The 15,766-nt window shown below is 32.1% G+C and overlaps 1 protein-coding gene across 3 annotated transcripts in view; it reads left to right on the top strand.

Annotated features, from left to right (window-relative positions):
- LOC111036454 (CD109 antigen-like) overlaps positions 1–15,766 on the top strand; it is a 97,910-nt gene that overhangs the window by 64,068 nt on the left and 18,076 nt on the right. For all 3 annotated transcript variants that reach the window (XM_022318478.1, XM_022318477.1, XM_022318476.1), the window contains 2 exons: positions 15,198–15,390; positions 15,519–15,743. In XM_022318478.1, coding sequence (XP_022174170.1) covers positions 15,198–15,390; positions 15,519–15,743 — 418 coding nt within the window. The remainder of the gene's footprint in view (positions 1–15,197; positions 15,391–15,518; positions 15,744–15,766) is intronic.

The following is a 15,766-nucleotide window of genomic DNA, read 5'->3' as shown; positions in this document are numbered from 1 at the left end:
GAAACGTTCCAATATTTGCAATCGTTGATAAAAACGACTGTTCCCAAGATGTCGGCAAGCCCGAGTAGGATTTCCAAAATAATATATTAATATGTATAGTGATAAGTCGAAATTTAACATTAAATTTAAGCTAGTACTAGGTACAGAATCGAATCGATTTTTCAAGAGTCTATATTGTATCCACCAAATTCAAGTTTTTAAATAATTTGTTTTAATTTTAATCATGATAAGTATTTAGACTTCTAAAAATATTAAAAATAAGTAAATAAATAAAATAAATTATGAAAGACTATACATTTATCCTAAATTAAGTTATACTTACATATTATTGTATTACAAGATCAAACTTTTTCAAGCACAACATTTTTTGACAAATCATATGTACAATTTCGCCCTTAAATGTGTTTAAATTCTAATGTAATGCCTCAATAATTAAAAATGAATTTAAAAAAAAATCACCTCGGATATCGTATCAATTTATAAGTAAAACAAAATATTTGAAAATACATTTGGGGGGGAGCTATATTACGATAATTAAAACATAGATGTAGGTACTATGTGTGTGACACTGCAGTGCTTGACGATAACGTCACACTCTCTTTGGCCGGGCCATTGTATTGTTCAGTCACGAGAAAGAATAAAATAATAACGAAAAGGAAAATATTTAGTTGAACCGAGTGGTCCAAAAATGATACGACTTATGTTTTTATTGTTATGACAATATGACGCATGACACGGAGATGAAAAAGACGATTATAATCGTGCATAGGTATATACACAGCAGTAGACACAGCTGGACAAACACACATGACACACTTAATAGTATACCGGTATCTGTGTGTGTAATGTCGACCGTGACCGTTAGTCGGATGAAAAATAGTGAGGAGAGAAAAATGGAAAAACGTACGAAATACATAAAACGTTGCGTCTATTTTTATATATATAGGTACCTATATTATACATTTCGTTTATGTTTGTTTATGCACGTATTTTACCGGTTATAGTGCCAACGACGACAGCGGCTAGCTCTTACAAATCGTTCGCGTCGAGTGCTTACGTCAAATGAAAACATTTAATAAAGCCGCTGAGGGTACAAAAACACTCGTTTTATACTGATGGGGTAATTTTTTTAAGTATCTCATTAAAACAACCGCATTGTATTTGCTCTTACGTACAACATAGTCTCAGTACATTAAAATTGTATTTAAACAGAAATATTTTAGTGTAGGTACAAATAATAGTATGATTATTGTTCTCGTGTAATTCTGCACATTACACTATAAACTATCAAGAACCTTCATACACCCTTCAACGTACAAAATATAATATACATTATCTAATATTGCATACAAGTGCATTGTGCGTAAAAGGCCACATGCAGATTGGTAGAATGTTCTGTGGTGTATTATACGTCGTCTTCACGTCAAACTGTCAAAGTTGTACCGAAGTTATTATAATTAATAATATTCTCAAGCAGACAACCCATTGTTCTGTGGTATTCGTTACTTATTAAATATGATGCTTCTTCCCCTCTGCTCTTCAGTCCCCACCATTTGTGATTTTCTTCTCTATCTGTATTATGTACGCGCGGACGTGCGGTTGTCTTTAGTTGCCGTTCAATTTATATTACATGTGCCTACTTTACTTTAACATTATAATTTGTTAATCCCATGACGATGGCAGTAAATAATAAATATCAACAAAAATGCAGCTACAGTAGTAGCACCGTACAACACCGGTATGAAGTAAAAAGTTCCATACTTTTTGGAGTTGATCTATACCAAAACCTACACTTCGACTCGAGCTCTATAGTATTTGCTCGGGTCGGACGCGTAAACGTGCATCACATTCGATAACTTATAATATCGAAATCCGCGCATGACCTTATTATATGTATACAATATTGCAAGCCTAAGACTATCAGGGACAATGTGAACCGAATGCCGGAAACTCCGAGAACAAAACACAGCCGGCAGCGTTCCCAGGGGTTTTGGAATTACTAAATTGTTGTTTTTTCTTTCTCCCTCTACTCCCCAGATCATATTTTCATCCCCGTTTCCCTCACACCACTTGACCACCTCTCCCCTACAACCTCCTTTCCGCACCACCGGCGCCCGTGAGAACTGCACCAGAGCGGTACACTGCTTGGTCCCAATGACTGACGCACTCTGTGGAGGGCGTCATATCCTATAATCTGACATGGGTTATGTACTTATGTACCTATAATGACGTGACGACACGGGCCTTTGATAGACCGGAAACATGACTGAAAACATGACGAAACAATGCCACTGCAACCTTGTACATCTATATACACTGAACGGCAATTGGAGGGAGGGAATAATAAATAATATTATTTCTTGTACATTGTTTCCACCATCAAAAGGCGGTGGCGGCAGCGGTATCATCGTACAGGTGCATTATGGGCAGGTTGTGTGTGCGGGTGGGTATACTTACCTATTACCTATAATACTGCACACATGGCAGGTATTATATTATATTATTATCATCATCATCATCATCATTATTAGATTATAACAATACACCGGGCCACGCCATTTAAATCCATATAAATCACTAAGCGTTTTCGTCTTGTCCTGTGCAAATAAGTAACCCCCTCGCACACCTAACCGTCAGCCCCACAACACTACATACGTACACAGACTACAAATACACAAACATGTAGTCTATTGTACATTCCACCACGGACGTTGAAGAACGAAATGATTTTTTTTCTCTACCAAGACAAAAATATTATTGTACTTCATCATGATATATATATCATGATAGCCCGTAGCTATAATATTATAACAATAAACTCGTATATGCATTATAGGTATTATATTCGGCTGGAAACGACCTATCATTATATTGGTATACCCTATGTACGATAATGCATATAATATATATTATACAATGTATAGTGTACAGTGTATACCTACATTTAATGATAACCGTTCGTGCAGTTCATCTTGTTCGTCGGTTAAATCTATTATTAATAATTTAAAATGTTCGAAAACAGCCGAATTACAATCAAGGAAGAAACGTGATATTTTTAACAGTAAAATTGTCATACTAACTAAATTTATAATTATTATTATTAAAAACATACAGACATTTATTTCCAATTTGATTAACACTTAAAATCGCATTTATGTATTGTTTATATCAAATATATTTTATTATAACTGTTTTGAAGTTCCAAAAACTCAGGCCCTTAAACAGGACTTAAACTTGGGCAATCAACCCCCTCCCTCAAAAATTGATCTAGAAAAAAAGCTTGCACAAACTGACTAGAAAGTATCAAATTATAATCACTGAGTGTAGCAATGTTCGACCAAAACCGTGGGTTTTTCTCTGTAAATCATTTGTACAATAATATATTTATTTATTATGCAGATTGGTAAATAATTCGCATTTTTAATTGCCGAGTAATATGGTATTACATACATTAATGTTTATATAGAATTGTGATCGTGTATAATAGGCATTATTACAATATATTATTACACATTAAGGCTTGTCAGTGAATATAGTACTGGCCTATATTTTACAATGCTGCAATCGTCGATGATAATGACACATCGTTTATTCTATATAATATGGCATATCTGTTGCGTCAACACGGAAGTTGATCGTTTTTGTCGAGTAGCAAAACGTTTTATGAGGTAGCTTCGTGGATCAAAATCATTCCCGATATAGTGTTCAAAAAATTACAGTGGACGGAAATATGGTAAGAATATGGGTGGCAAAAAAAAATTTTTGATATATTCTTTTGATTTGCACCACCACACGTTCACAAATTTAAAATTGACAATATTTATACAGTACATTTAACATTTTTGTAACCGAGCTTCATTTCCAACATTATCATAGGTTCAATCTTATCGTTAAAATCAATAGCTACCTGTTGATAAAATATCATCCTTACTACTTTCCTCTGACCAGAATATCAAACGTCGACGTACAATTTTGAGAAACGAGAAAAATCCTTAGAATAGCGCCTGCGAGCTAGCTGTTGCTATAGTCGAAGAAATGTAAGCCAACGACGGCAGTATGGCCAAACATCAAAAAATTGTTTGTTATAAAACCGTTATGCCTGACAATAGAACCACTCTGGCTGGTTAATAAATCAAATTATCACCAACATTTTAAGTAAAAATAAAGTTTGTTTTTAAATCTAAAACTGTAGCCTTTTTAGTTTATTTCCTTAACAAAAACTCGATATTTACTTGAATAGTCAACACAGCAACAGCAGACTTCCGCGGACTATGACATCTTCATCAGCGCTCTAATCGCATCGTTGTGTATACTTTTGATCGAAAATGTTCTAAAACTATCATATATATTATATTTTATGCACTCACTTTAGAGTACCTATTATTATATTTAGGCAAGTTCGCTTATTTGATCGGTAAACGATATCGGAAAGGCGAATCCCCGACGCGGTTCGCAGACATACGGAAGTAGATATTGCCGTATGGGCACTGGGCAGTAAAATACATAATAAGTATGGTAACTCTATCCCGTGTTTGACTTGCACTCGTATTTCAGGTGCCCCATGATGTACATAGTACATGATTCGTAATCGAATATAAACGCGTGTGGAATCGAAGCGATTTAATTGACGCAACTGATGTTGCGATATTGGGGAACACTCGTGGGCGGTCGGGTTTGTCGTGTGTACTTACGACATAATCTTAATATAATACTATTACTCACTCGCCCTCTGCACTGTGCAGGCGAGACCACTGATAAGTGAGTATACAATGTACAATATAAGTGATACGCAAAGACGTGTTTTCGATAATACCTAAGAATGCCGTCGTTTAATCGTTTTCCGGTTAAGACAACGTAATTAATAATACATTTTGCTAAATATACTTACCTTGCCCACACGCATGCCCTAGTTTAATCTAACGGGGTAATATAATAACGATCCAAACGGTGAGTGAGAAAACCAAAAAAGGACGCCTCAGATAAAACCTTCCATGAATTCATTACGCCCACGCTATGTATTATACATTTAACTGGATCGATAGAAAGTAAAAATCACGAAGGTCAAAATCGCTTTAATATACGACGCCGAAAACACGTACCTATTTGATTTGAACAATATTTCAAATGTCTCTGTATAGTTTGAAGCACACATTATACGTAAATGATTCGACAGTTCGAAATATACTGCACGGGTTACCTTAAAGTATTTTTTTTCCTTGAAATATTATTACGGTAAGATTGTTTTTCAGCAATATATAGTTAATATTAGATATTATTTGTTTATATAGAGACATATATTATCAATTTCAGATCATATTTCAATATTATATTGTATATACTAAATATATGACAACAAGAGATAATAATTAGACAGGAAATTACGTTATCGCAGGAGCACTTAAAGTTAAAATGATTTGAAAAATAGATATTTATTTTCAGTGATAGGTTTGTGTGTATCGAATTTGAGATAATATTTCTCTATTATATTGTTTACATGACTATACGAGATAATAATTAGACGGGGAATTATGGGTGAAACTTAGGTATCGCGTCATCGGGAATGCACTATTTATATAATATCATGTTTTATCTAGCATAGGGTGTGTAGTATAAACCGCATGTCATAAATCATAGGTACCATAAATTTGTTGAAGTATATCGATGGTACCTTGTTCGACTCACTTCATACGATAAAAAACGTAACACCGCTCGAGAATCCCTCAAAATCCCGAACTGACAGATCACAGATACAGCTTTATATAGTTTAAGACAAACGTTTGCCAGCTACAAATAATATCAATAATATAAAAGAAATATCTTCTCAAATAAGATTTCAATTATACGTTTAGTATAATATAGTTTGTGTGTATTATACTGTATAGTACTATATAGTAAGATCAACGTCCTCGTTATTCGTTTGTGAGATTCTCTCTTCGACACGTGAACTCGGGGCTACAATCACAATTGTATATAAATAACATATAGTTACTATGAATTAGTATTGTATTATGTATATCGTATACCTATGTATATACCTACGACAGTGACGATATTGTTAATTTTAAAGGTGCATGCAACAATGATAAAAAGAAATAATAATCATTTTGAGCCATTAATTCTGGTCGCACTCAGCAAACAACGGCGTATTGTATACGTTTTTTTCGTTGTGTACATCGATATAAAGACAAATTAATATAACATTTCATTGTTGGCCCACCTTGTGAATCCGCATGCAAGCGAAATAATTGCATAAAAAAAAGTTGGTTTTTTTAAATTTATTATTGTTATTATCATTTAAAGTCTTGCCGCAGCTTCGATTGTCATCTACAATTAACGCGATAACATAAATAATTACGATACCTACGTATAATTTTCAATGAACTATAAAGTCGTATGAAAATAATTAAAGTTACGTTTGTGGATGACATAGTTTTGGTCGACTAGGTAGTGATTCGGACGGACTTTATTTGATAATATTTGATGTAAATTTTAATACAGTGGGTAGGTATTTGAAAGTCATTGGGTGTTTAATCAAATGACCAGGCACTTTTCCATATCAAAGACTGGAATTCTATAGTAACTAAGATTAATAGATACGAGTTTTTTAGTAGCTCTCCCTGCATGTGCCGCATAGGCCATTTAGCGCATAATATATTAATATTGTATACATTCCAAGTTTCACTCGTCTCTGCACAGATAACAGATTTATATGTAATCTTGTATTGATTATTCAATGAAAAAATAATATTTTCTAGGATTTGACATACTTATTGATTTTATATTTTGTTATTATTTGACTTAATATTCGAATAAAAAACCAAAATTTTCTTTTTTAAATTGAAATGAATATTATATTGTTTTAAGACAATATTTCGACTAACTGATATGTCAAATCCTCAAAAATATTATTTTCTATAATTTTTGTTATAGGTTATTTTACTCTAAGATTACCTAGAGGTTATATAAAAAACAACGATTTTACGTGAATGCGTTTTGTCTATGATACGTGTGTGCCAGGGAGAAAAAACAAATAGTGCAGACATACTCGCTTAAGAAATATAAATATTCTGTTTTTGCGTGGAAGTAAAAATATGGACAATAAATTATAGATAAACGTATAAAATCGTACTATCACACTGTATGGTGTGATATATTTTTAATTTTTTAACTCTATATGGGTAGCCTCAGAGATATAAACAGCGACGGCGAAATAACAGAGCTTGTTAATATCGGTGAATACTGAAAGATAGATAAATTGTATGGCCAATGTATATAGCTTGTCAGCCGTCACATATATATATGTCAGATTCTTGACGGACTATGCTAGAGAAAAGCTCTTTGTTTTACATTGATATATATTTGTACATGTTATTTATTTTTTTTGTTTAACACTGTTTTGGAAAAAAAACTGATAATATTGTCAGGTCAATTGAAGAAAAAACAAAAATCGCTTACTTTAAACGAATAATTTTCGAAGTTTACCTACCTGTAATTTAAAATTCTGAGCAAAGTAGAAAATGTATTGAGACGAAGTACGTTTTTTGTTTAGTTTAAGTTTTGATTGTTATCGTTTTTTCTAGCAGAAGTCCCAAAAGTTGTATGAAAATTGTAAAATATAAGGTTTGTTTGTGCAATTTAAACTTGCGAAATATATTTTACTATTTTTTATTTGTTGTAATTCAAACAAATAATATTTCCAGACACATGAAATATTCACCGACTATTTATTAAAGTATTTTGATAAAAATGAGAAATATTCGAATGTGATGTTTCTGTCTTATAGGTTATTTAATTTGTTATTGCGAAGACCTACAGATTTATTTCAACGTTATAACCAAATGTATATTATTTCAATAAAAATAAATTAAACAGATTTGCTACTATTTCGTAATATTTCTTTCCTATTTATTATAATAATAGTTGAATATTTCACATAAAATGTTTTTTATTTCATTTTCATAAGTATAAAAGCTTGTAAATTACAATATATAGTACTGCAGGCTCCGGAGAAATGTGTATATTCTGGAATATATTGAATTTACATAAAATTATTACACTGACACACTGTTTTAGTACTTGGTGTGTAAGGAAAACTAAAAGTTTTTTCATTATTAAAAATTGACGTTAACAAAACGTAAACAACTTAGACTTGAACAAAGCTCAAAAATTATATTATCGCATTGCATTGCCAAAATATAAGTATCAGGGCTATACGTTTGGCGCGATAAAACCGCGAGTAGGTATGCTTAATTACGTACATTACTCATGCTAAGAGGAGGGGTTACAGGAACTTATCCCTTTTTTTGTTAGTTGTAGTGTAGTATACAGAAATTCCTTATTAGGAGTTATATATCATTAAAACGATTAATTTGCTTCATTATAATCTCCTTTGTTTCTGGCTATATACTCGTAATCTCATTTCTGTATTGTCAGCTATGGTTTGTTTTATATTATATTATGTATGAAAGTTTTGAGTTTGTCAGTGATACTATTTGAATAAAATAAGAAATGTTATGTTAACAAAACACATAATAATATAATACACTTATTACATATATCAACTAATACATTTATCCGTGGCTTTCAAAAAGTTAATACATTGTTATATGATATGTGTACCACAGGCAGTTACTAACATAATTTTACAGTAATAAAAATATAGCACATGTGTAGAAAATACTTTATAAACAAATTAGCCCCATAGTAATAGGTGATAAGTGAATATTCTAACATCGCAAAAAATAAGTGCCCCACCCAAAAAAAAATCCTGGCCACGTCATTGTTATTATAACTTATTAGTCAATAGTTATATTTAACCAGCCAATTACCCAGTAATGGAATATACCTATCGGTTTGCATCATATCTCGTACCTCAAAAAAAAAAAAATAACTTGTGTCCACGCATAAAAATACGATCGGTACTGTACAAATTATAATCGGGTATACATCGTGCATTTCAATAGGTTTATAAATGTTTACGACTATGCGAGGGTTTACGATGATTGGAAACGTTTCTGAGACGAAATCTTTACCGTTCAGTCACGACGAAATCAGGTCTGTGGACTCATGTTGAAAATTAACGGTTTCGAGATGGATGATCCTATCGAAATCATTTACATTACATACCTAATCATTATATGCATCACCGTACAACGTCCTTATCTGACAAACTGGAACTGTTCAAGTGTAGGTCACTACGTGAGTCAATTATTGTATACATGTTAAAAAGTTGAAAGTTACTGACTTGCATTTAATAATTGCATACTTTATTGTAACTATATACACTACATAGTTACTCAACTTAACGAGATAGTTTATGTCACAGCTTAACTTAAACTCTAACTAGTTGATTTTTATATCCCATACCTACAACAGTCAGTAATTATTTAAAGGACAAACAAAAAAATTACAGTTATTTTGAGGTGAGCGTCTTTCAGAGGTTATCCGAAGTCGATGGTCGCTATATACCTACATGATGTTTATGATTTATAATATACATAATACATTAAATCTACTTTAATGTTTAAATTGAATAAGTAAGCACGCATCATCAAGCATATTATTATTTTATTTATTTTATTTATAAACATTTAGTAGGTATATGTTGAAACAGTTAATTAACTAAAAATAAGACCATTTTATTTATTCTTAATCTAGCCACTGAATATAAGTATACCTACTACTAAAAATGTTTTATGATACGAATTATGACGTAAGTCTGAATAAAAAAATTACATAATGTAAAAAATCAATTTTATACCTACCTATACTTTAAGTCTTTGCAGTATTTTTGAATTCGATAGTGCTGAAAATATTTTACCCATGACGTAGGTAAACGAATAAAAAATAATCGATGATTTGACACAAACTGTTTCTATTTCAAACGGTTTTATTGGAACAATTATTATTGTTGAAAAAACTTTTAATTGATTAATCAGCTTAAGTATTTGTTTGCAGTCGGTATTAAAAAGAAACTTACTCGACTAGAATCGGGATTGTTTCTAATAATGCGCCCTACAGCCCAGTATATTGCATGGTTTTATAATGAACGAGACTGAATAGTATAAAGTGCATTGCGATATAACCGTGTCTGCGGGAAATCGGACATGGACGGTGATGTATTAATGAAGAGTTCGCTTTGCAAATGAGTCTTTCCGGCGTCCACAAAAACCCGACAGGGAGGGCTCGCCCTATCGGTTTTTTATGTCGTCAAACGTGCGCGGATTAATCGTGTGGTGGCGATAAATGTATAAACCTATCTCCTATACCTCGACATTAGCCGCGTTGTCCTTTTCATTTTAGTCACGTGACAGCAACGACCCCCCGGGCCACGGGGTAGATTGCGGCTTTTGTATGTTTTTCGCTCTCGTCACTCACCGTGTTTCATATCCCGGGTCTTATCCCGTCTCCACCGAAACAGGTCTGTGTACCTAGGACCAGAAATCGATTTTTAAATATTGCATAATGTTATCTCGTGGGTAAAAAATGAAATGAAAAACATTTAATGACTGTCACGTAAGCGAATAGTGTTGCGGTTTTCGATAATTACTTTTATTAATATTGTCGCAGTGGTTGAGCATTATCACTCGACCACTTGTCAAAAAACGTTTAGTCGTGTAATGACCAAGGAAAGCTTAATTATCGCTGATATTTACTAGTATGTGACGTATCATCCGCGTTGTCCTTAATTTTAGAAAATAAAAACGTATTCGTTCAATAATTATTAATATATTTTGACTTTTTTTACTTTCACGCGAAATTTAATTTACGCCACCCTCGCTGAATCTGATATAACTTTGAATCGCCTCAGATCGGTTTTAATTTGTATTATATTTAAATATACGACCACAATTCATGCACTAGTATATGCTAATTTTTTTAAACGTTTGTTAAAAGTACCTAATTAAATGTCGAACAAGTTATGTTAAATTAAAATATGATGGACGCAAAACAAATACAAACAAAAGATAATAAATATTTACGAATTAAAAATATTTAAATTATAGTGTTAAACAATTTTGTGCCATTTTCAACAGTTGACGAAAATATCTTTTAAAATTAAATGTTTATAATTATATTTGTATGCACAATGTAATTTCACTGAAATTGTACTTAAAAATGAAAACAAATACACAAACAAGTTCTTTTAGTTGAAACATGGTGATCGACTAAGGTTATGACGCTTGTTACAGGAGATAAATGAAAGTAATATTGTATTATACTGACCCAAATTATGCTCTCATAGAATTTAGTCAAATTGTTTTGGTTGTTATTTTTTTTTTTAATGCAACTCAAACAAATGAATTTACGTTATCTCCCCACTATAGCACTGTTTTAAATACTTTTGTGCCCTTTACTATAAAATATAAATACTATTGTGCAATAAACAATAATACGTAAGACAAATGAATAATAATAAATAATAATTTATTGTTAACTGTAAAAACTCAAAAATTAAACTACCTATAATAAAAGCTGATTATTATAGCATTTTAGTAAATAAAACACTTTTTATTCCGTAATGGGGTGGCGATCAGTGCTGAAAATAAAAACCGTTGACTTCAAAAACTTAAAACAACGCTGTGGTCTTTCGGTTCCTATAGTAGACATGTTCGTAAAGTTGGCCGGTCACATTGTCCTAGGTCAACAAAACTGGTTGTTAGATATCAACAATTTGCTATAAATAGGTAGATTTTGCCAGGCCATCATTTATAGATTTTTCTAGGGCCCCTTAACTTCGCAGAAGGTGGTTGACTGGTTGGCTACTGGCTACCGTGGTAGATATAAACTATGTTGTATAATATACTACCTATATAGGAAAAACTCGCTCGAGAGCACAACAACCGTGTGGTTTGGAGTGCTCACAACGGCTGGTTAACATAGCGACGTCGAGATCGTCCGATTACTGGGTACAACGTCCTGTGAATATAAATACCTATGTATAATGATTATTCGCGTGCTGGCTTAACAGGGACGGGTCCAGGGGGAGCCTAGGCGCCCAGGCCCTCCAGACATATTATTTCCCAAATTTTTTAATAATTCTACAGTTCCTAATATTACTTTATTTCAAATTACACGCATGTACCTATGCCTGATAATATTATATATTATTATACGTATCATTCTGGGATGCATAAACTAAGATATTACTATCTTAGTTCATGGTGTACAGTGATTCCAATATTGTAATTTTATATTAACAAAAAATTGTGGGTCTCCTCCACCAGATCTTTGCTTAAGATCCGTGCCTGTGGCTTAACATATTAACGTAGAGAAAACCGTAAATTGAATTGTAAGTTCGTATTGTCTGAAGTTCGGGGTGTCTGATGTAGGTATAATATATTATTTAATACAGTATCGTAACGAGCGTCAAGTTTAAATTACTTAGGCTGTAAAAAATAACAAATATTATATTATACTCGTATAATATTAATACTATTCTTTAAACAAATGTAGGCTAAAGATCTTTGTTGTTGAAGCCTTAATAAACTTTATAAAAAAAAAAAAAATATTAATACTAATATTGTAGATTGATTTAAAACGCGCCAAACAAGCGTCGAACCAAGGTTATATTATTAACGTATCATAGAAATGGTTGGTATGAATATTCCATTATTATTACTTACGTACATTGGATATTCATATTAGACCTATTTTATTATAAAAATAAAAAGATAATGTACAGAAAAAAGAACTATATTTTGTACATTGTACCGATGAAAATACTGATGCCACTATAATATTTAAATTCATTATAAACTTACTTATATGATAGATTATATCACTATATCAAATTTTGATTCCCATCTTCCCCTGGCTAAAATTTGTTTTAAAATAATGACATAATGTACATTATGTGGTTTTTAGTGAAAAAAATTACTTTCGACTATTTCAGATTGCAGGTGAGGTGTGTGTGTGTGTGTGCTCGGAAGTTCCCCCTCATCTCTTTTAAACTACAGTTACACTATACGTAGTATTGCATTTATAATAGATACCTACCAACTTACCCTATATCGAAGGAGTTCAAAATGTATGTAAAGGATTTAATGTAATTTAATTGAGCACATATTATATTATTATAGCTGCAAGACTGTTGTTGACTTTAAACACGACATTTATTGAACTGCGTCTACTCTTCACGTAATCTTTTGATTTACATTTCAAACAGTTTTAAAGCTGAGAGAATGTCTTATAAATGAGTTTATTATCTTAGAGTAAAGTTTTTTTCACTTTATCAGGAAGTTTTTGTTTGGGTTTTCGTTAACTCGAGTTGATTTTATAAACACAGTACACTGGTAATTTTGCATCGCATAAAATCCTAGTAATTATTTTTATTTATTTTTTTGTTTTCTAATTTATGTCGACACCCTTGACAACTTTGTTGTTACCCTAAAGTCATTGTCATACCGCTGTCAAATATAGGTAAAATCGTGAGCGTAAAATTATTTTTTAACTGAACCAATCCCGAGTGCCGGTTATGATATTATTATTATGTATAATGTATAATGACTATTATGTATAATTATATGTATAATGCAAACCTATATATAAATATAGGATTACAGCGGAACGGTTGTTTTTTTTTGTGAACCAAACCCACAACAATTTATTACGCTATTATTTCTCGCTTATCTATGTTGTGCACTCGTGTCTCGTATATTAATTTATATTTTGTCATTGATCACTTCAACGGTGTACCGGGTGAAGGAGTTAATAGAAATTAATTTACCATCTTCTCAGCCACCAACAAAATGTTGTTGTTCGATGTTAGATATATAAGTATATCACTAACGATGAATACCACTGTACTACATGCACATTTTTTGTTTCACTTCGGAATGATTTGTTGTTATTATAGTTCGTTTGTCTTACTCACGAGATAACCCATCAAAACGGTCGGATAAGTGGTTATTGGTTAAGCCAGCTAAATTCTGCGTAAAATCGGATTTCATGTGTTAAGGATTAGTAATTTTGCTGAATTTCTCCAAAATATATGGGTTTTTCAAATGGTTATAAAAAAATTGTGATCAAGAATTTTGGATGTATTCAATTTATATTAGAACAAATTATTACGAACATTGTATTACATTTCAAGCATTTTAGCTGCAAAAAATTCATAAGCGTAAATTGAACAACAATTTAAAAAGATTAAACATTTCAAATGTATACAAGCTCATAAAGTCCTAAAATAAAAAAAAATATTATGTAATACAAAAATGTATTTCATTACATACAAACATCCAACCTTTCGTAATCACGTCAAATGTATTATTATTACGGTTTAGTTATATAACATTTAAAACGACTTTTATGCGTATTCATGGGGGAACGGTTTGGGTGTGATCCATTGCTACTATCACTCAAAAGTGCTGCTTTTCAAGTCACGTCAGCATCGCGTACAGACGTAATTTAAATTTTTGACTTTGAGACCCTCTGGGAACACGTATGTCAAACAGACACACACGAGGAAATCCCGTCCTCGTCCCTAACTATAATTATGTTTGAATGATAATACATGCATATTAAAATTCGGTAGCTTGTAAAATTTTCGGTCAGTACTTACAATATTTACTATGTTTTCGTCAAAAGAAAACATTTTTGCCACTACTCTACCCCTGCCCTTAAATCACGATTTTCCGCATTTAATTAATTTAATGTATTATTTGTAAAAACATAAATCACATTTACTAATTATTGTTAATATATGTAAATTTAAAGTTACTCTCAGATTGTTAAAATCCGTCCATCACATCTACATAATTTGTGCCCATCGTCATTTCCACATAAATGTTTTTATGGCCTATTAATTCAACCTTTCTGTTTTAAATAAGTTGAAATGCGTTCCATTTGAAAAGTTAGGTGGACATTTTTAAAAATCTTCTCATGCTATCTAAATTACCTTGTCTTGTGTATACCATTTTTGAGTTAATTGTATACTAACCAAATTGTATACCCTCGTTGACTGTACAAATTAAAAGAAGGGAGGATTTTTCAAAATAATTTTCAGTATTTGAAGTTTGTACCGAACCTTCAAGATACGAGTGTTATATTTGAAGAAAAGGAACCCAACGATATTACCGAGGATAATATTTCCTATTTTTCTTTTACTCCCAGTTTTATTTTTAACCATCGAATAATAATTATACTACCTAGTTCAACATTTAAATGACGTCTTAACGACCAATTTATTTGTTTAGCTTTTATACTATCGTGGGTCCGAAGATCTTGCGGCCAAATTCGGAATATCATGTAGCAGTGAGTACACAAGGAACGATATCACCAACCACTGTAGTCGTGGATGTTGGTGGCAAGCAAGATAGCGGAGGCGTTTTGAAAGTCACACAATTCGTTAAAGTCGATCCGTTTTCGACAAGAATAGTACGACTTGAGGTAAGTTCAATGTGCATTATTTGTCTAAATACATTCGTCATTAATTACAATAACGATTGGCTTTCATGACTTAAAAATAAAAAAACATTTTTTACCTACTGTGAAAATATTTATTCATTTCTTGTTAGATCGGTGACGTCGGCCCTGGTAATTACAATCTAACTGCTCGAGGTTCGGGTGGCTTAGAGTTTTTCAACACCACGACACTCGAATATGTTCACAAGAGTTATTCAGTATTCATCCAAACCGACAAAGCAATCTATAAGCCTGGACATAAGGTGCAGTTTAGAGCAATTGTGTTGAATTACCATTTGAAACCTACCGTTACAGGAGCTTTGGATATTTACATTACGGTACGTAGCAGTGCCGTTGTTCA

Source organism: Myzus persicae, unplaced genomic scaffold, assembly GCF_001856785.1.
Source record: "Myzus persicae strain clone G006 unplaced genomic scaffold, MPER_G0061.0, whole genome shotgun sequence".
Classification (NCBI taxonomy): Eukaryota; Metazoa; Arthropoda; class Insecta; order Hemiptera; family Aphididae; genus Myzus; species Myzus persicae.
Note: the sequence above shows the minus strand (reverse complement) of the source record. Positions and strands in the feature narration are given on the sequence as shown.